The 23,710-nt window shown below is 36.7% G+C and overlaps 1 protein-coding gene across 8 annotated transcripts in view; it reads right to left on the bottom strand.

Moving 5' to 3' along the window:
• The window catches only part of ARB2A (ARB2 cotranscriptional regulator A), a 237,773-nt gene that overhangs the window by 120,664 nt on the left and 93,399 nt on the right, over positions 1-23,710 (bottom strand). For all 8 annotated transcript variants that reach the window (XR_010909335.1, XM_060761780.2, XM_060761783.2 and 5 more), the window contains one exon: positions 2,017-2,136. Coding sequence is in view for 7 of the 8 variants with exons in the window: in XM_060761780.2 (XP_060617763.2) it covers positions 2,017-2,136 (120 nt within the window). In the remaining variant the exon portion in view is untranslated. The remainder of the gene's footprint in view (positions 1-2,016; positions 2,137-23,710) is intronic.

Here is a 23,710-nt window from a genome sequence, read left to right as displayed (position 1 = left end):
ACATATAAAACACTGACCAAATAATCTGCTGCAAAAAATCAAAAGTAGGTCGACCTTATTCATTTTCTAAAAAGTTATCAAAAGTTACACGTGAACAATACTTTTCATAAGAAAGATTTTATTTCATATTTATAAGCAGAACTTGGCAGGCAACCTTTTCTGGTTACAACAGGTGCTGATTTTTTAAAAATTATTGGACACATCCGCTAAATATTTGTGATGCTCCAGTAATAATTATTTTATTCAAAATTAACAGCGGAAAAAAACAGCAAAGCAACAATACAATAAAAAACTTGCTTCTTGAAAAACAAAACCTAACCGCAGTAGTGGGAAAACTGGGAAATCAGAATAAAAAGAATACATTTATTGTTATTTGCCTAGTTGTGCCAAATAATAACTTTACAAAAATGTCTAGCAAGCAAAGAAAGCAGGAACTTCTACTTCCTAAATCAAGTTATCAATGGGTAAACAAACCATACCATTAATTTTACTTGTAGGATTATTACCTCCCATGTAAAATCCATAATGTCATTCATCTCCATTATATACTAAAACCAAAATCACTTCTAAGGATATGCTTTGTATTTTTGTTTCTGGCCACATATTTAGTGTCTTTCTACTAGTACAGCTTGCCATCCATATCCACGGATTCTGTATCCATGGATTCAACAAATCCTCTAATTGAAAATATATTTTTTTAAAAAAAAATCAAATGCAAACCTTGATTTTGCCATTTTATGAAAGGGACTTGAAGATCTATTGATTTTGGTATCCACTGAGGGTCCTAGAATCAAACTCCAGCAGATGCCAAGGGCACACCACATATACATTTCTATCTGTTAGACTAATGGTAGTATCTTTTTGAAGCTAACCATTCTAGAAGAAAAAAAACCTTCTAGAATAAGTTTTTTTTCCCAAACCATAAGTTTCTTCCTGGTTAAAAAATCATATGTGGAAGGATGAGCAATTACAGTGTGAGAATCACTCAGATCTCATGTTAATAGGAAATGGCATGGAGGAGGAGTCTGCTTTTCAGGCCATGCCCCAAATGGCCTGAGTTTATTGGGAACAGCAAAGACAATAAAATAACAATATTATTTGGTTCTCCATTTGAGAATGCAACCCCCCATCCCACAAAAAAATGTTTTCTTTATTTGCTGGCAGATTTCAGTTAGAATGTGAATGGGTCCTATCACAGTAACTTAAAGCAGCTCTATTGGTTTGCAGTATTTTCCTAAGAATGTATTATTCCCAAGCTTCCACTTCACTTCCTAAAATTGTGGTTTCATCTTCAAATATTTCTCCTTTGAATTAATCTTTCATCCTTTCATCTCTTGTATTTTGTCTAAACTTTATTCCTGAAATAAGTGGAAGAGAGAGAGAGCATCACTTCTCATTTATACAATGACGACACCCCAGTTCAAACATCCAAAAGACTAACTGTCCTAAGTAGATATTGAAAAGCGTGAATCCTGAGGCACCTGAAAAGTTAATGGCAACAGGATGGAACAGATATTTCACAGCACCATTTTCTGGGACTATGAATGTAGGCACTACAAGATGCACTGTTAACAGACTGCCTCCAAGTCTCATCACAGAGAAATAACTAAGATACCATAATTAATAGTATTAAAAGTACTGAGCTATCCAGGAGAACTAACACAGTTAAATGAATATTTATCTTAAATAACTGAAAAAGAAATGCCTCCCCACAACACAGCATTCACTATGTAAGCTGATTTGTAATTCACCTTCACTAGTCTGCATTAACCAATGCCATGAATTCTTTCTCCCTTCTGACTTCAAAACTACAGTTGGAGATGGAGAATAGTGAATCAATTATTTGATCCCAATATTTAGCAACAAATATGTCTGTAGCATATAAATGGAAAAATAATGAACATACTCATACGATGCAAAGCACGGATAATTGCAAATCTGTATTTTTTTAAAAGGGAAATTCAGCAAATATATAAAAACAGATGATAAAAGGAATTGTGATATGTAAGGACTTACCAGTTCAACGAATGCAAGTCCACCATAACTGTGAGCAACAAAAAATACATTTTCTGCTGCTGACTGGGAGATAAAGTGGTCCCATACGTAAATTGCATGTTCTTCAGGGGATCCATTTTCCTAGAAAGAGAAACTAACATTTATTATGAACTATGGTTATTTATACAATGTCCAACAGGTGCTTCACAAAATAGTAAACATGAAATCTCTACCCAAAAGTTTCATAAGCTGAACAGGCAAAAAAAAAAAAACAAAAAAAAAAAACCACTGATGGGAATAAAGGTTACAAAATGTGTATCAAAACAAATAATCAAAAACATCCTGTACATTCCCTTGGAAGAGTGTGAAATAACTTAATTTGTACTTGGGTTGCCCTTGTATCTTTAAAAACCCCAAAATAAAATAAAGACGTAATAAGGGAAAGTTATTTTTACAGGACCTTTAAAAGTTGACAGTGTCAAAAGGGTTAAGAAATCCATTAAATCCATCCCTACTTGGAAGAACTACGTAGGAATGGTAGGAATGAAAAATACTGGTTTGAACTTGGCAAGAGGAGTGGAAAAAGCAAATAATCATTACTCTTTTTATACGCATTTTACTCTACAAAAAGTTTAAATATCTTTAACATTTAAATAAAATTATCATAAGCTGAAAATTTATTTTCGTGACTAAATCTTCACTCCATGAAAAAAGAAAGAGAAACTTTTTTGTTTCTCGCCCTCCTGGAAACTTCCTGCTGTTTGTTAAAACTGCTATAGAGCGGTTTTAGTTGATATTGTATTGTGTTGTATTGTACTGTATTAATTGTTTGTTTTTTATCTATTGTGTTATTGCTATTGCATTTTCTTGTAACTGTTGGCATCGAATTGTGCTGGATGTAAGCCACCCTGAGTCCCCCCCCCCCCCAGGGGGTGAGAAGGGTGGGGTAGAAATGACAGAAATAAATAAATAAATAAATAAATAAACAGCACTAAAAAGCTCAAGTCTCAGACTTCAACCTAAGCTGTTTATTGTTATGTGGCAGGGAACAGGGAACACGGAGAGTAAACAGGGAACAAAGATATGCTCTTTTCTTGTCCTTCTATGTCTGAGACCTTCTGGTACAAATTTTCCCTTTTTCTTAGTTACTCAATTGCCTTTAACAAATTAAGATTTTACTTTTTTCTTGATGTTGCTCTGCACTATCAAGTCAAACATGACTTATGGTGACACTATCATAGGGTTTTCTTGGCAATATTTATACAGGGGAAGGCCACTGTTTTCTTCTTAGACAGAGTGAATGTGACTTGCTCAAGGTCATCAAGTGGGTTTCCATGGTGAAGCTAGGATTCAACCTCTATTTTTAAATCTAACACTCAGAAAACTGTACCACATTGGCACTCAAATTTTACCTTACGGATAGATTTTTAAAGATAATTTGGGAATCTAGGTATATAAAAATATTACTTTTTGCACTGATGGTCCTATTAGTATTGCCCATCTAATACGAAACAAAGCTAGCAAGGATAATAAATGAACAGTTTGGAGTCCTCTATGGAATCGTACCTAGCAAAAGGAATAAACAAATGAAAAATGTTAATTTTTGGTTTGGATGGGAACACCAACCAGAAATTCAATATAGGAATACAGATAAACTACTCAGCCTACTTCAAAACACTCAATTTCTAATCACAGTACAGATGAAAATATTGAAGGACAGTTCTAGAAACATGCTCTCCTGAAGAATTCTCTCCATCTTCTGATTCTAGAACATGGCCATACATCCCAAAAAACCTAGAATGACCCAGTGATTCTGACCATGAAAGCCTTCGACAATACATTGAAGGAAAGAATTTATGCAATTTAATCAGTAGTGCTACAACACAAAGATATCTTTTTGTTTTAAAGCTAATTGTGGATATATTACTCTTTTTTTGTTGTGTCAGGAGCTACTTGAGAAACTGCAAATTGCTTCTGATAAATAATGACATCCTATTAGCGACATATGCAGGTTATGTCCATGTAGGGCAGTGGTTCTCAACCTGGGGTCCCCAGATGTTTTTGGCCTTCAACTCCCAGAAATCCTAACAGCTGGTACACTGGCTGGGATTTCTGGGAGTTGTAGGCCAAAAACATCTGGGAACCCCAGGTTGAGAACCACTGATGTAAGGACATTGAGGAAAAGCATTTTTGTGAGCAAAACACTTTGAAAACTATTCACAAAGGTTTTCTGATGGTTCCTATATCTTACTTTGAGATATTGTTCAGCAATCTGAACAACTCTGCTGTCCAGATTTGTGCAAATAACACATACAGTAAATTTCTTTCACTACTATTGCTGCCAGAGCATGACCTAAAATAAGCTATAGTCCACATTCAATCATATTCATCATGAATCTTATTCTATGGTTGTTCTCACCATCATCCTTCATATTTCATTGTTGCCTAATAAACTACAGACTGTAAAGTTCTACAAGAAAAAAGAATGTGCTTAGGAGCAATTATGTGTCATCTGCATCAGTCATCTCTGTATGCCAGAGGTCAACTAGGGTATCAACAGAACTGTCAACCCTGTAAACAGGAAACTTTTGGAGCTGTCAAGAAACCAAACAGATCCATCAATTTACAGGGACAGGCCATCTTAATTGTCCCCTCATCCTTGTGGAGCTGCAAAGTTGTTGAGGCCATCCAGTCCAACCCCCTGCCAAGAAGCAGGAAAATTGCATTCAAAGCACCCCTGACAGATGGCCATCCAGACTCTGCTTAAAAGCCTCCAAAGGAACCTCCACCACACTCTGGGACAGAGAGTTCCACTGCTGAACAGCTCTCACAGTCAGGAAGTTGTTCCTAATGTTCAGGTGGAATCTCCTTTCCTGTAGTTTGAAGCCACTGTTCCACATCCTAATCTCCAGCATAGCGGAAAACAAGCTGCTCCCCACTTCCTATGATTTCCCCTCACATATTTATACATGGCTATCATCTCTCCTTTCAGCTTTCTCTTCTGCAGGCTAAACATGCCCAGCTCTTTAAGCTGCTCCTCACTGGTCTTGTTCTCCAGACCCTTGATCATTTTAGTCATCTCCCTCTGGACACATTCCAGCTTGTCAACATCTCCCTTCAATTGCAGTGCCCAGAATTGGACACAGTATTCCAGGTGTGGTCTGACCAAGGCAGAATATAGAGGTAGCATGACTTCCCTGGATCTAGAAACTATATTTATTTAGTTATTTACAATATTTATATTCCACCCTTCTCACCCCACAGGGGATTCAGGGCAGATTACAATGTACATATGCATGGCAAACATTCAGTGCCATATACACACAACACATATAGACAGACAGTCAGAGGCTATTTAACATTCCAACTTTTTCTGGCCACCAGGGGAGCTGTCTCTTCACTGTCCATCTGCGACACTGACAAAGTACTTCCTCATTCCCCGCACGCTTTTGCTGGAGATTTTTTATGGCCTTGTAAATTAGTTAACTTAGCTTCCCCATATATGTGGTACCTAATTTTCCTACCTGACAGATGCAACTGTCTTTTCAGGTTGCAAAGGTCGACAACAAGCTACACAAAATTGGCCGGAAGCTCACTCCGACCTGGGCTGGCTTCGAACTCATGACCTTTCAGTCAGTAGTGATCTTATTGCAGCTGACTCCCAGCCAGCTGCGGCACAAAAATCAAACTGCATAAACTTGTTCAACTCAGGTCAAGCTTCCAAACACTCTTCAGAGTTAGCCCCATGTAGATTATGTTGCAGTTATGCAACCAGAATGTTATGAAGACACGTGTCACTTTGGCTAGATCTCACTTCTCAATGAATAGGTGCAGTTGATGCAAAGGCACTTCTAGCCACTGTAGAAACCTGAGCTTCCAGGATCCTGAATCCAGGAACACACCCAAGCTTTTCACCTGTGTTGTAAGGGGAAGGATAACCCCATCCAGCACTGGCTGCAACCATATTCCCTGGATAAATAAATGACCAATCCATGATGAAGTGGTAGGTCCTACCCTTACTTCCAATCTTGTGATTATTCTCACCTTGTCCAACATAATATATTAGATCAGAAGTATTGCCTGCCACAACCATGCTATTCACACAAAAATGTGTAGTTTCATAAGTAACATTTGATCATCCCTGTAAATTGTTATTTAAAGTATTTCTCCAAATATCCCTGTCACCTGAAGAATGGTAAATGGTGATTGAAGATCAGTTTTTCAATGGTGGCTCATTGTCACTGGAATGCCCTCAAGAGCATCATTTAGGTTCTCTGCAAAATATTGCTGTTTTCTAAAACTGCATTTTCTGAAACATAACCTTGATTTTAATGAAAAACTATTGATCTCCTAATTTGCGTTTGTTCAGATGAAAATTTGTTTTTGAAAATAGTATTTTATAGTAACATCCTACTTGATTAGTTACTAAGAAAAACAATAAATACTCTTGAATACAAATATATCTGAAAAAGACCCGATGGGTTCTACCATTGCATTGTTATTAGAAACTACCCAGGGTAAGTTTTTATTAGACAGAATGCAAATCTTATAAATAAAATGAAACATAAACTCCTATGTCATTTATACAAAAGCCTCTTTATTTATTTGGCTATTTTATGACACCTTTCAAGATCTCTTAAGATCTTGACATTGGACTGCGTGATTTTAAATAAGCGGTTCTTAATTATTGATATGTTTTAGTCACCTACGGATGTGAGGGCTGGATCATAGGGAAGGCTGAAGGAAGGAAGATAGATGCTTTTGAACTGTGGTGCTGGAGTAAAGTTCTGAGAGTGCCTTGGACTGTGAGAAGATCCAACCAGTCCATACTTCAGGAAATAAAGCCTGACTGCTCATTGGAGGGAAGGATATTAGAGACAGAGTTGAAGTACTTTGGCCACATCATGAGGAGACAGGAAAGCTTAGAGAAAGAAAATGGAAGGAAAAAGGAAGAGGGGCCAACCAAGGGCAAGATGGATGGATGGTATCCTTGAAGTGACTGGCTTGACTCTGAAGGAGCTGGGGGAGGTGACGTCCGAAAGGGAGCTCTGGCGTGGGCTGGTCCATGAGGTCACAAAGAGTCAGAAACGACTGAACGAATGAACAACAACGTTTAGTGATTGTTTTAATGTTTATGTTTATTTTATTTGAGGTATGTTTATGTGGTATCAAATCGCTGCCTATATATGTGAGTTGCCCTGAGTCTCCTAAGGGGTGAGAAGGGTGGGGTATAAATATGGTAAATAAATAAACAATAATTTGAAAGGTGTCATATAAGTCAACAATGAAATACAAAATTCTGATTAATTTTATTTAGTCAGATCGCTGGTATATTGACATGCCATCACACACGACCTTTCCACTTCACTAACTGCTTGCAGGAAGAAACAACAATCCTTTTGGCTTTATGAGGATGAAAATCAGATACAGAGCTGCTGTTTTCAGAGTGGCTCTGGTCCAACACTGACCAGTTCTCCCATAATGTAATTCCATGGCACAAATGAAGTTGATAAATGAGAAGAAAAAGTATTCTATATGGAATCTTATAGTAACTGGCGAGCTCCCCTTCCTAAGATACTCAACACACAAGTTAGAACAACTTCTTGCCAGTTTTAGTTCATGCCTAAAAATGATGCAGCTGGAATGCTGGAGCTTTTCTGCCTCATTTAACAATTCTCTCTCTTCTGCGAAACAGAAATAATGCTTTCTGAATATAATGTAACAAGCTATTTACAGTCATGTAAAGTTTTTAAAAGTATTCTTCTTAATTATGATCTTTATGTTAGTTCTCTTGCTGGAGAAAAAAAGAATTGGTGTATCCTACTACCCTGTCAGTAACTATTAAAATTATCAAGTATAACAGATACTAAGTGCCTGTCAATCCAGTGAACTGGAAACTCAGTGAAAGACTACTCAGAAGATAAAAGAAGTTTGGATTCTTGCAGAAAAATATAATAAAAATTATTCAGTCACTTCTAAAATATGTAACATTCAAAGCTACAGTGCATATTCATTTCATGGCTCCTCTCCTACAGAAAATAAAGCAAACACATTTAATATATTATTTTGCCCCCTTCCTTTGAACATTCTCTTTAACACAAGATTCATGAAACACAAATCCAACCTGCAGTATCAATAAGAACAATAGTTAAAACAAAGCATACTTTGATTATACTTATCTTATTATTTATTGTTTTACATAATACTACCTGTGTTAAATTATCTAATTTCAGCGATAAGGAAGAAAGTGTACCTAAGCAGGTGCATATCAAAGAGTGACATGTCATATTCTCCACATCCAAAATGCTAATGTGTGCTCCAGTCTGGGCAGAGGCCAACTACTAGACCCTGAATTCCTTTACCAGTCTATGCTGGTATTTGAGAGGATTGCAGAAATTTTGGATCCAAGGCTGCTCTCGTACCCCACAGCGGAACACTGCATTTCAGGGCTTTCCACCAACTGGTGGAAGGTTTATGTCCACATAATTTTGAATAGATGCAAGTGGGGGCAAGCTTTGGGGGCAAGCAGGACCTCTAGGTCCCCAGTTGTCCGAGGGAATTGAAACAAGTGCGTGGAAGGCTAGTTCTATTTCCATTCAACATTAACATTTTTCAATTAGTAGTTTGGTTGCTAGAAAATCCTAATTCCATTCACATCAAAGAATTGACCTGAACTGTGTACTGTTCTTATGGTATCTGAAGGCAGAGCACACAGTTCTGTCACCCTCTCACAATCAAAAGTGCCACAGAAGTTATGGCTCTTACTGTGAGAATTGAGATTTCCATTGGATTTTGTTGTTTGAAACAGAGTGTAAAATGACAATTCTGTTATTCTTACCTTGTACTGAAAGAGACAGGAGAGGGAAGATTGAGTAGCCCTCCAGAAATTGCTACATCACAACTTCCACCTTTTCTCACCACTGATTTGCAGTCCATCATATGGAGTGTCATACCCACCCTGATTGTGTTTAGATGACACATGCTTCAGGTTGCGGGTTTTGTTTTCACTGAAGGCTTTCTTTTCTAGCATGTATTTGGCATGCAAAAGTGGTGATGACAAGATTTGTCAAACTGCTCATGAAATGGTCTACTGGATGAATGGTTTGATAGTTTTAGTCATTACATACTAGGGTACCCACTGCATCATGTTGCAAGAAGATGATGTGTCTCTGTAGATAGTGCAAATAGATGCTGCTAACTATGATGGCATGGCTTCTCATTCTGATGGCAGTTAAATGGTTCATGGTCATGGCTGTCAATAAACACTATGTTTTCCTCATTTTATTTTAGCTTGCTTTATTCCCTGTTCATTTTTAATGGATTCTTCTGTTGTTTTCCATTGCTTCAATATTTCTTACAGGACACTTTCCACATTTTTAAAACAAACTGAAATATAAATACTTAAAATATTTGAAGTTGGACCAACACTTATAGGAGATTCATTTACTAAGCACGACTATCAATTGAATCCACCATTTGTTTCAATATATATTGCACCAAAATTAACTAAAACATCAAAAATAGATTTGCTGAGTAGTGACTGAAGGTACTAGGATACTTTTCTCCTTTCAAAGAAAATTTCTACTATCAGCAAAGGTCACACATTGTCTTGGCAATGCGGACCAATAACTAGTTGACATGTCTTTAGGGAGACTATACATTTAAGGTAGGGTGACATGGCATCTTGGAGCCAAAACAATCTTTTAAGAAGGCTTTCCACTGGCAGGAAGAGGTTATGATGAAGTAGAGCTTCCAGCTGTTCTAATAGACTAAAACAGTGGTTCTCAATCTGGGGTCCACAGTGTTTTTGGCTTTCAACTACCAGAAATCCTAACAGCTGGTAAACTGGCTAGGATTTCTGGGAGTTGTAGGCCAATAACATCTGGGGACCCCAGGTTGAGAACCACTGGACTAAAATGTGATCAGGTGGTCTGAATTGCTCTGCAGATTGATCTTCATCCATTAGCCTTCACAGACTTCAGCCAGTAGATCTGATATGCTTCTGTAAGTCAAAAGAGAACCATAAAGGTCTCACTGTCCAAAAAGCTCTGCAGCTATAACCTTGCATTTGGTCCTTCTGGATATCTTATTCATATATATCAGACAAAGGAACACAGCTAGAGCTTCTAGTGAACCCTATATACTTGAGCCTAAGCTGTACAGTAGAGGGTATAGAAACAATTTTTGTGAACATTTCCAGGTGCACAGGTGACCTAAACAGACAACAGAAAAGGAATCTACAGCATTCCAAAAAGATTGTCCACCTTAGTGGTTAGATATACTTATTATACTAATCCCTCCCTCCCTGGAAGGTTACGTGCACAAGGTATTAGAACTATCTTATAAATTAAAGCATGTATCAACTGAATACACTCATTACATTTTAAAGGCTTTAATAACAGTTGTGGCTTACTTCAGAACCAAAACAAAGCCCACATCAGTGCTGACCTGGCCTCTAACCAGAGTGCTCTCTTAGAAAAGGATTTTTTTCCAAGTCCTCACTCAATGTATTACCCCCAATGTATTTGTGGTACCAAGCATCAATTCTTGGGAAGACATATACTCAATGCAATAATATATTCAGCTTATTTGTGCAGTAAAGTAGAACTGCAATATATGGCATGGATACTGGAACTAGAACACTAAAATATGGAAAGTAACGTATGAAGAGCTCTGGAGAGAAATAGTATGGGTGGATGGGGGAACAACCTCCAGTAACACCTTTTGCGCACAAAAATGTACGACAGTTGATTTCTGTGAATTGTCCCCACAATGTACACAAATACAAAAGCATTTCTGTTTCACCAAACAAATAAAACAGGAATGCTCCAGAGAAAAAAGTCAGTTGGACTTCAGGAACACAGGTAAAATCCTCTAAATACAAATTAAGTTATTTTCCAGACATTTTTAAAAAACCTATTTAGAATATGGCAGATGAGATAGACTTATTTTTAAAATAAAAATACTGTATCTTTTGATAATAAAACTGGCAAGGCATATAACATTTTAATGAATCAAGTCATTAGTGTATATAGATAAGTAGTGCATACTGTATGTACAGTGCTTTTGGAGCTTTCAAAAACAGGTTAAAATCATGAATGGAATATTGCCATCATTAATTCTTAAATACCAAGCTGAAGGCAGGCAGAAGCCCAAGCCTTATCAACTACACCAGATACTAATACCTAGACATTGCTAGGTCTGCAGTTATGATGGACTACCTGAGCTGATAACACATGGAATTATCTAAACAACATTTGCATATTTGTGTAATTATTTTCTAAGGTTAATTAGCTCCAGCAAAGCAGTTTGCCCTTTGAGACTGCTTACAGTGACAGGTTCACATATTTCCTGTTTTGATGCCAAATTACACGGGGCTTTTTTTTGTTCATTTAACCTGTTGCTGAGAAGTTACAAATTCTGCAATATTTTCATTGTTTTGACAAATTTGGAAATATTAAACTGGGCCCTTTATCCCAACAAATTGTTCACATTTACACAAATCAACTTCTGTTTAGTTACAAAGCAAACCAAATAGTTTTTACCTTATGACATCTCATGTTTTCATTAAAAAATTAATATATGAACGTAACATTTTAATACTTTTTCTTTTCAGTTGTACATATGACTGTACCATATGCTGACATATTTGTCTGAATGTACCCTGAATGAACTTCTGGATATCAATCACAGGATGTGGTATCTACATCCAACAATATTTACTTATATATTGATTGACTTGTGCCCTAGTACATGGGAAGGACAGCCCTGTTTCCAATGAAGAAATAACAGGCTTGCATGTTTTAATTTTGATAACATTATTTAGATATTTTGTTTCCTAAATAAAGGACAATGGTCATTGGGCAAGAGCCAGTGATGAATGTCTTTTAGTGGAACAATGAATTCCAATGGAATAGAGTTTGGAGGAGGAAGGCAGGGTTGCAAAGCAGAGGTAAAGGAAATCTATTACTCCAAGATGAACATTGGGTTCAGACAATGAGTTTCAAAATATCATGAAATGTATAGTGACTTTAAAAATGCATTTAATAATATTTTGAAAAAGATGAAAATAGGAAAAAGCTTACAATTTAAAATAAACAAAACAGTAACATTAACACTTTGATAAATTGTAAAAAATGAATAATGAAATAACTTTTTTGGTCTGTAGTTTGAAATAAGGGTACATGCAGTGCTTTCCTCTTGCTGGCTAATAAAGTCATAATTCTTGAATGACGGCAGACATAGCATATGCTACTGCATGGTCATTTACAAAAATATATAGTTCATATAAGAACACTTTACCTCATACATTGACTAATGAATTTGTGAAAGTGTCAAAAACATAACAGGTACCTGGATTTTACTATACATAGTCCAAAACTTCCTGCATATTAAAAAAAAGAAAGACTGAAAACAGGTGTAGAATTGATATCTCTCAAAATCATATAATGACAACAGTGGAAATAAGGTTTCTACTTTAGCTAGAAAGCTAACACATAGACATCAATATCCACATTTCTGGAAATGTTGGCAATGGGGTGCTTTTACATCAAAACACTCTAGAGAGGTACTTCACTGCAATACATGGGTTGAAAGATGGTCACATCACCTTGTCCTAAAACACACCTATATTAATATTGTGCAAACTTTCAGTATGAATCTAGTTTTATTTCCTAGTATTTACTTTAAAGTAACACTGGGGATTGAATTCTTATAACACTGTTCCCAGAATATATAGATGATTTCTACTATTGTTATATTCGTTATATTGTAGTGATTACACCTTATGCTGTGGATGTTCCTGGAATTCAGAACTGCCACCAATTACTATTCTAGTCTGCTATTCAGTGTAACTAAGTTATTGATCAAGGTGGGATTTTTGTGCCATTTGACATGGAATGAGAATAGAATAAACAGAATCTTGTACTACCAGTTCAGATAGGATGTATCACCATATCATGAGAGCAACAGGGCACTGTACAGAAGAAATACAAAGGTAAGGTAACAATGGCCTGAGGAGGAGACATCAGACATGAATAACGAGGAAGCTTAGGATGTAATTATAAATGATACCAGATGCTAGCAAAAATGCTCATAGAAAATTTCAACAAATGAATGAAGGGTAAAACTCCCCACAGTGATTAGCTACAAGAAGCAAAGTAGGCCTCCTATTACATTAACTCAAATTAGCAAATGCTTGGGACAAAAAAAAATAAATGGATACTATTATCATTACCTGCTTATAAACATCAAACAAACAAACAATTGGTTGGGTTTTTTAAAACCAGAATGAAGGACTGCTGGTGTGATGAAGTTTATAGAGAACAGTAAAGTCAGTAGAAGTAGCCAATTAAAGTCATGTGATTAAAAAGATGACAAAAGAAATAACAGGCTACATGTGACCCACCAAATAAAAAGTGCCCCCCCCCTCCAAGCTTCTGGAGCCCCTTGCAAAATAGAGAGAGATTGCTGATGCTTTAAACAGCTAACAATGCTTGCAGCATCTTGGCATAGATAAGGCCCAGCTTGAAGCAGCCTTCAAATGCTATTCGAAAGATCCCATCTACTCCTTCCATTGCCTCACTCTAGTCCTGACTCAAACTCTTGTACATACTCCCACTCTCTCAAATACTATGCAAATACTCCCTCCTGCCCCTCTTTTCACTTCCTCACTCATTCCGGGCTCAGATTAAAATGAATTACTCTTTAAGTGATGTGATTTCTTAAAAAAATAAATTTATTATAAAGTGAAGCTCTGAGTAAGTCCAGATGCCGGAATGTGGCCCCTACCCCCAATTTAGCATATGCGTTCCAGAAGACAGAAAAGGTTTTGTGCTAAATGTATTTTTGCCTGATTCAGGTTTTATCCACATCTGTAAGCTAAAAAGAAAAATGCAATGCCCCAAACTTCCTACAGCCATTATGTTAGAGAATTGCTTATCTATATAACATGGTTAATATGCATATTCGTGAGGGTTTCAAAGGGATTCAAGTAGCATTGTACTTTTCAGATCTGTAGTACAGTTCTCAGAGTCCCCTGCTAGTTATGATGGGACACTATATTGTGCTACAGCATAAAAGAACAATTTTAAGGAGAAGAATGAGCAATGGGAAAGTTTCCCTTTATATCCACAGACAACACTCTGACTATATCAGAGTGGGAACTGAAGTAGCTATAATTTTATTGAAGTAAAATGTGATGTTATGGAAAGAAATTTTTACACTTTTTTTTTACTGAATATTGTAATTCTTCAGCTACTTTATTGATCGTCTCTGTTTATTTTAACCTACTGCAACTCTATGTGCATTTTATTGGCATGTAGTAACATTTCAAAAGCATATATACTTAGAGCAGTTTTAATGAGTATGAAGGTTTTGTGTAAAATAAAACCTGCTTAGCCTCTAAAATTAGAATAATAAAAGATGCCACGTGTTAAGCATTAACCTTTGCTTTACATGTACTTTGTCAAATCTTTTCAAATTTCCAAAACCAAGAATGTTAGAATTTTTATGTCCTGGATGAGAAACAAAATAAAGGAAGTCTGATATTCATTGAGTTAGTGATTATGAACCTTCTATGGAAGTACATCAAGTTTTTACCCTACCATGTGACCTTCTAAAGTTGGTCACTTTGGCATAGAAATTAGAAGCCTGTACACCAGTGTGCATCTGAGATACATTCTGAAACAGCAGCTAACCTAGATAGTAGATGACACTGCTATAACTTACAACGTTTCTTGCAGATATGATGGAAACAACACTTGCAGTAAAGCAGGAAAAAGGGCAGAAACAATAGCAGACAATTGCTAGATTGAATACTTTAACAGACTGCAAGCATTAAAGAAAGCATTGTGAGAGACAGATAGGCAGGTGTGTGAAGACACGATAAACAAACACATCAGCACATTTTTATAGGTTTCCATACCTAGCACACATATTACTAAATGATTATCAGAAGTACAAACATATTTCAAGGAACCTGCAGATTTTATTCTAGGCACGAGATCACAACAGCACACTTTTTTTATGATAACAGAATAATGATCTTTTCCCATGATAACAAAATCAAATCTATTTCTGTCCTACACATATATGCTCTAGAACAGTTACTTATTGAAAAGATGACTCGCGAAGAGATCCTGGGTATTAACCTAAAAGGTGCTGCACAGGATCTAGCACAAGAAGTAAGCACTGTTGAAATGACTGGAAACAGTGAGACAATGCTATTTGTTGTTGTTCATTCGTTCAGTCGTCTCCGACTCTTCGTGACCTCATGGACCAGCCCACGCCAGAGCTCCCTGTCGGCCGTTACCACCCCCAGCTCCCTCAAGGTCAGTCCAGTCACTTCAAGGATGCCATCCATCCATCTTGCCCTTGGTCGGCCCCTCTTCCTTTTGCCTTCCACTTTCCCCAACATAATTGTCTTCTCTAGGCTTTCCTGTCTCCTCATGATGTGTCCAAAGTACTTCAACTTTGTCTCTAGTATCTTTCCCTCCAGTGAGCAGTCAGGCTTTATTTCCTGGAGGATGGACTGGTTGGATCTTCTCGCAGTCCAAGGCACTCTCAGCACTTTCCTCCAACACCACAGCTCAAAAGCATCGATCTTCCTTCGCTCAGCCTTCCCTAAGGTCCAGCTCTCACATCCGTAGGTGACTACAGGGAATACCATGGCTTTGACTAGGCGGATCTTTGTTGCCAGTCTGATGTCTCTACTCTTCACTATTTTATCGAGACTGGACATTGCTCTCCTCCCAAGAAGTAAGCGTCTTCTGATTTCCTGGCCACAGGAAATTACATTTCATTTATATAAACCAGGAAAAGTGCCAAGAAACTCCAATACACTACCATGTGACTTCAAAAGAATAAATGTCTTAAATAAGGAATCTTATAAAAATGATTTTGAAAGTGAAAGTCAAGAAATTCAGATTTCCCCAAATGCGAGTAGGCCATTCAAAACCACAATAATAGAGGATATATGAGGTTGTACATCTTAAATTTGGAAAAGAAGCACAAAACCCAAAAGATCATAAACACTCAAGAAAACTAGTAAAGTTGTTTCCTACAGAGATGTGCAGAAACAAGGGCAAGAAAAAAGAGAGCAGCCTTGTTATTATTATATTTATTTATGGCCTGCTTCTCTCCACAATGAGCTTTGTGGGAAAGAGAATACATAGAAATAATATGGAGAAAATTGATCTTGATGAACATAATGTTAATATCAAGAACAAGGAAAAATTTTAAACAGATATGAAGAGTGCTAGAGATAATCTTGGGGTGATTTCACACTGATCACTTATCCTGAGGTCAATCTGGTGTGGTGAATGCCAGACTGGCTTCGGGATGGTATAGTCCGCCACCAGCTCCGGGCCCCTATGGAGGGAGTCTTTACTTGGTTCAGTGCTACTGAACACGTATACTTACCATCATCTCCCATTCTCTCCATTGCAGTGGCCAGTAGGCACGACATGGATCGTGCTGGCTGCTTCCCGCCTGGAGTGACATTGGCTGGGGTGTCCTCTCTTTTTTTCCCAACTGCCTTGGCATCCTGGCCAATGTCACTCCAAGTGGCAAGCAACCAGCACAATCCATGTCACACCAAAGTCCTTGGAGGCCCAAAGTGTACATAGGTCAGAATTTTGCTAATCATGAACCAGAGGATTTTTGTATTAATACACAAATGTGCTCAAGACATGTGTGGAATCCTGTTTGGTATTTTGTTGGTCATTTGGTGAACCCAGGAGGCTATAGCTTAAGATTTCCATTGAGTTGAGTAGGCCTAGTGTAGAGATGTGTTCATTATAAAGTGTTATTTATAATGTGTTTAAACTGTATTTATAATGTTTATTATAGAGTGTTTAATGTACTGTGTTTAAACTGCATTTATGTATTACATTTATTGCCATGGCCTAGCTGTGAGGGATAGGTTGCCATGGTGACAAGACAAGGCAGAAGAGGAGGTGGGCGGAGCTTAAGGAGAAAAAGGTTGGAGTGTGGCAGTTAAGCTCCAGTCCGGTGGAGGAGACCCGGAGAAGAGCAGAGCCAGTTAAGGGCTCTGGGAAATAGCAGAGTCAAGAAAGGACTCTGGGGAAAATAGTTTAGTCCGGTGAAAGAGACCCAGTTAGGGCTCTGTTGTGAAGCTGTGAGAATTCAGTAGTTCCTAGAATTTGTGAATATTTCTTCAGCAAGAGAGCTGAAGGTGTTCCTTGTTAGATTGCTTAGGTTAAAGGAATCTGACAGAGGGGGTTTTAAGGATCGCCAGTAAGGAAAGACTGGTGATCAGTGGTTTGTTCCGAGTATAGGGCAAACAGTGTGGACATTCACAATAGGGAACTCTGGAATAGTATAAGCACTTCACTAAAGAAGGAGTTTGTAGATTTGTAACATTCAGAAGCCTGAAAGTATCTCAAACCAGCCATTTTGTAACATCAAGCCTTGTGCCAAGTTCAAACTCTCAAAACTGCAACAATTACGTTCTGTTAACAATAAAACTTGTTCTCTTTTTATTTCAAACCTGCCTCCTCCATTGCTGTTATGCTTGGTGCATTCCACACTACCAAAATCACCTCACAACCCAACTAAAGATAAACAGAGACATAAACCAGCGTCTCTAAACATATTGGTGGCAGCTTAATTGATATTTAAAAGAAGGTTCCTCACAGAATATTGGTGGCATTAAAGAAGATTAGTACTTCCTCACATAATTTTTGGTGGCATTTTAGTGAGATTAGCGCTGCTTCTTTACATTTTTGGTTGACAAGCGGTGGGATTAACACTTCGTTACACCTAGATACATATGTGTAGAGCTCCTGTCATGTGTGACAAACATGGAGCTAGCACACACTGAGTACAGCTGATAGGCACCACTGTTCTCTATTATTTTCCAGTCACAGATCTATTATCCTTTCTCTAGCACATTCTAAAGACCATCCACATCCTTAATCTTTTGGAAAAAAATCTAAAGTATTTAATACTAGACATCCTTTTTGAAAAGGTCTATAAAATATATAGACAATATCTTTAGTCAAATATTTTCATATTTGGACTCTACCTAGCCCCACAATATATTGGCATTTTGTGTTGCTTGCTTTGTTGCATGCCTTCCAGTCATTTCTGACTTGCGGCAACCTATCACATGGCTTTCTTAGCAATATATAGGTTCACTGGGAGTTTATCATTGCCTCATCTGAGGGTAAAAATGTGTAATGCTCAAGGTCATTCAGTGGGTTTCCATAGCCTAGTTGGGGTTTGAACCCAAGGCCTTATTCCAACTCCCAAATCACTATATAATGCTGACTCTCATAACATGTATCAAAACAAAACAGAAAAATGACTAATAGAAATATTCATCATAACCAAAAAAGATGGGATAGAATGACATTTTTCATTACTTTTAACATAGCAAGATGTTTTTACAATTGTGCAAATTGCAATAAAAAGAAGGAAATCTTGAGTTGCCCAATACATTATCATCCGTGTATTTCTCATAACCAAAATATTTTAGTTCTGAGAATAAAACAACAAAAGAATCCACACACAAAAACAGCAACTTATGCACTCAAAGATTATCATGACTAGACTGTCACACTGTGACCTTGTTGGCGTCTAGCTAATCTGACAATATTTTGTAGTGCATTGTTTCAAATCAATAACTAATTAACAAAGTACAAAAGAAGTTGCACTCTTTCGAGACTCCTTGTTAAAAATGGCTTTTGCTTGCACATGAGCAGAAAGGTCGCTTTTATGACATCTTCACAAGCCTTTCAACATCCTGCTACTGTCAGATTAAATTACTTTAAGCAATTAATTGTCATAAGTTAAAACAGAATCACATTTGTTACAGCCGGTTGTCATAATGACATGGTGAGTAGTTGTTTTGATATGAATTTCTTCTACTGACCCTCTATCATATCTTAATTTTTTTGGTTGACCTAACTGGAAGATTGGGAGCAAATCCTGTAACTCAGCAGCACTCAAACAGCCCATACATTGGAGGGGAGGAGGGAGGGGGTCTTACTAATGTTACATATAAAAGAGGAACCGAGAAGATAGTTTGCACATTTCAACGGGAAAAATGAACCAAAAGTAACAGGAATCTTTAAAGCTCTGTAATGTAAAGGTGTGCATGTATATATATATGTATCCATACACTATTATAATATACATAACTAGACTACATGGAGTTTTTGTAATAAGTTAAGCATTCAGAGACAGAGCACAATTTCAAATATTCCCTATTGTTTAAGACAGCAACAACATAATGATGTAGGGAAGTTAGTACAGGGGGAAAAGATTACCCATAATCCAAAAGCAGTTATATTTAATGTGATCACATGTTTAACATAACATGTAGTTTGGTCATTAGACATCTAGTATTCTAGCATATTCTAATAGGTTACACAAAAGGAGCAGGCATTTTAAAAGTTCATTAGCAATTTCTGTAGGCCCTGGTTCATAGTGTCTGATAAACAGTCTTATATCAAGTACACAAACCAGCATAACCAAGATTCCCTCCTAGATTTTTCTCTATATTTTTTAAACCATGAACAGAATTAAGGTTGAACAGTATGCAAACTATATTCATTAAGATTATTTAAGAAAGGAGTATGTATGAAAAATATTCCTGTTATTTGTGTGGATAGGAAGCATGGCCTTGCCTACAAGCCCAATAGATTTTGGAGTCTTGGTCAGCATCTCAAATGTTCTGGACTTAGTAAGCTAGATGGTTTCTCTTTGGTTTTGCAGTTCAAGACTGGGAATGGACTGAGTAGGGCAAGGAAACTCCTGTGACAAAACTGCTTGCATAGTTTCATAGCTGTTAGCATGAGAGATGGAACATGCCTGCCCACTTCAATTTCCCATGCTCGTTGTTACTGTACTATATAAATCTTGTAAGCCACTGTTTCATCATCCTTGCCCTAGGAGACCATGTTCTAGCTCCGTGACCCAGCCTACCAGCCATGGGGAACTGGAGTGTCAGCCCTGGGATAGAGTGGTAGAATTGGTTACTTAAAAGTCCAATTCTACTTTGTGCTGCAAAAGTTGCTGAAACCTGTCAAATGGAAACGATTTTTTTGCAATGAATTGCCTGTTGCATAAATCTATTGCCATTAAAGCTTATCTTCCACCAGTAATATGATTTTTCAGCACCAAAGTCTTGGATACACCTTAAAATACAGCCAGGACTAGCTGAAAACTTTGCATTTAAGCCTTCAGTTAGGATAACACTTTGCAAAAGTTCCCAAGAACTCCAGGTGCTCACACAGCAGGTCCCAGAATTGACTAAAATATCCTAAAGATATAGAGAAACATGCTTTTATTCTTTTAAAAGGCTGCTTCACCTTTAAAAGACAGATGCATGGTTGCAACTGAAAAAATTCTATCAAATGAATACATCAAAATGAAATGGAGAATGGAATAGGTCTTTGAGTGATCAGGGAGCAAGAGTTCTACTCCAAGTCTATCTAGCCATCTTTTCTGCCTTGTTTCTGATATGCTCGCTATTTCATTTTATGTATATAGAACTCCACAGATTAAATGAGTAGGAAATATCTCCTACTCTGACAGAATGTAAGTAGAGAAATATATGACTATGTGGCAAAATTATGATTATAGTTATATTAGGGTTGTTGCATGTTTTGGGCAAAGTTATTTGAAATGAGACATCCATACAGTTTTCTTTGTCGTTTATTCATTCAGTCGCCTCCAATTCTTTGTGACCTCATGGACCAGCCCACGCCAGAGCTCCTTGTCGGCCGTGGCCACCCCCAGCTTCTTCAGAGTCAAGCCAGTTTTCTAGACATAATTAATCATATAAGTTTCTCAGCTTTCATGGGAGAAAACCTTTTTGGTGGCTAAACCTAGACTGTGGAACTCCCCCTCAAGAGAAACCAGGTAAAAACCTTTTACTGCCAGCAAGCCTTTGGAAAAAGATAAGGGACACACTGCTGGGGAGGTTTTGGGTAGGATTTGGGGGAGGGGTGTTTTAAAATGCATTTTAAAGTGTATTTATTGTATTTTAATTGTATTTTAACTCAACCCACCAAGTAATATTTAATTGTTTTTTTATTATTTTTGTATATATATATAGACTAAAATACACAGCATTAAAATAGCAGTATTATATAGTATATCTCTCTTGAAACCCAACAATGTTTGTGGCAGGATTATCATGAAGACAATCCCTAGTGCCCAAACAGTAAGACTGATAAACAGACAACCTACCACAGAATAACAGCTGAGCAGAAATGAAAATTAAGGATATAGTTGTCTTTAGCTAGCATACCCAGGACACAAAGGTATCTATGTTATTGTCACTCCTGGTTACAGTAGTCTCATATAGGATTTATTTATGTGTTTACTCACTAGTCAACAACTGGTTCAGTGGGCTGGACTAAGCAAAAGGATTCTGTTCAAAGAAGCCTCAAGAGACTAAGACAGTAGGATGTGGGGAGAGATGTAACAGCAGGTCTGCATGCAGCCTCTAAATATTTATTCCTAAAGAAGATATGAAGATGAGCCTACAAGATAATAAGCAACAAATCTTAGAATAAACAATGGCTGCATTAGTGTATATGATTGATTTTAATGAAATTTTCAAAGTATTTAATGCTCTTAATCATTGAAGCTCATTTACTTGGTGTAGTACTTTATTAAACTGCAGTAAAATAGTGACTGAACATGCTATGAACTTAGAACACTTACTAAATCTTACTATTGTTTGACATCAGAGTCAATAAAAATAGCACCACCACCTCCTCCCCAAACTTCAGATGATGAGAAATAATAGTTGCAGCTTATCATGAAGTAAGATCACTCCAAACATCTTGAACAGCACACTTTATATATTTAAAATTCAAGATACAAAACTATCCCAAACAATTTTGCAAGTTCTTTTCAACCTTGTATTTAAATGAAAATGTTAATTAAGTTATGTATTTATTCAATTCCCAGCAGTAATATCTATTTGGGAAGTTTCATGGCATAAATATGTTGACAATATGTTAATTTGAATATAAAGAAAATGTATTTCACTTCAGATTAATGAAAGTAAACCATGCTGTGTAGTAAGAACAAATGTCTACCAAAGTGTGTCTTTAAGTCGAGAAATAGTATAACATGTTCTAGAGAGAGAGGGCCCCATTGGTCTTTTTGACCTTAAAGAGACCTTAAAGAGAGCATTGTTGATCCAGCTAGTAACTCCTTTTAGCAAATGAAGAACTGGGGGAACAAAAAGTAGAACACAATCCAGTTTTAAGGACTATCTATGTTTTTAAAAAATCTGATTGGTTATTCTAACCAAGTATATAACTTAAAACATGAAGACAACAGGGAGATACATTGCTAACACAATTATTTGTGCATTTTAGTTGGCCCAATAAAGATGTCACTGTTTTGTGCCTTTTGATAATTATTTGTCTGCATGAAATTGTTCCAATAGGTTTTTATTTGTCCCTATTTACCTGAAGAAATAATAGAAAAATAAAATAAAATAAAAATTCAATGGACCTGAATCCAATGATAAAACTTCTGCTTCAGTTTAGCATGTAATTGCTATAATTCATGTTCCTTTAGTAGTCCTATGGGAAATATAATGAGTTGAATCTCAATTAGATTGTTTTAAATGAAAACAAACTTCATTACCACTTCTGTCAGAGAAGCTTCAAAAAGCTGTATGATGAGGGTCAACTAAAGTGATGCAGTCATTGCAAACAACTATTTAAGTGGCCAATTTAAATGAAAACAGGAAAATAGGATTAAAACTTTCCCTGAGAGATTTCATAGCTCTGTAGAGTTTTGTTCCTTGTAAATTTAAAAGGGATTGCTGTTTAAAGAGAAAAGAAAAGCCTCCAAGTAAGGAAGAGAAAGTAAATATCTGCCAGCTGGCCTAAAATGTAGTCATAGATTTATTTTTACAGAGAAAAGAGAAATCACAAACTTGGTATGGCAAGAGCTCCTGCTTCTTTGTGCACTTCTAGTCTGGTTTCCTACCTTTACCTTCAGAATTCTCAACAGCTATACTCTCTTTAAGACTGATTCTAGAAATGATTCTTAAAAATCAGAGTGTACAGTAAGCATTTGGAACATGCCAGATTCTATTATACAAACCAAAGTTGATGGCAATATAGCTATGATTAAATACACTGCTTTATTATCTGTAAGGAAAATATTGTGATGTCAACTTTCCATCTACTACTGTAGAAATATTTTTGAGGAATTTTAAAAATTATTATTATTTTATAATAATTTTATTAAAGAATTCAAATATACATGGAAAGAGGTAGAACAATAAGAAATAGGAAAGTTGGAAATAATAATAAAAGAAACTTAGTAAATTCTACAAGTATGTAAAGAAAGGTATATATATAAAGAAAAACAGGAAGGGGAGGGAAAAAATTAAAAAATTAAAAGAAATTAGAATATAGGGGGAGAAAAAAAGAGAAAAAAACTATTTGAACTACCATTCTAAGCTGTTGCTCATATACATTTCTTACTATCAGTACTGTCCCCTATGTTGTTTAACATATACATGAAGCCGTTGGGAGAGATCATCCCGGGTTTTGGGGTGCGGTGTCATCTGTACGCAAATGATGTCCAACTCTATCACTCCTTTTCACCTGCTACTAAGGAGGCTGTTCAGGTCCTGAACTGGTGCTTGGCCACTGTGACGGACTGGATGAGGGACAACAGATTGAAATTAAATCCAGACAAGACAGAG

Source organism: Anolis sagrei, chromosome 2, assembly GCF_037176765.1.
Source record: "Anolis sagrei isolate rAnoSag1 chromosome 2, rAnoSag1.mat, whole genome shotgun sequence".
NCBI lineage: Eukaryota > Metazoa > Chordata > Lepidosauria > Squamata > Dactyloidae > Anolis > Anolis sagrei.
This window is presented reverse-complemented; position numbering and strand designations above follow the sequence as displayed.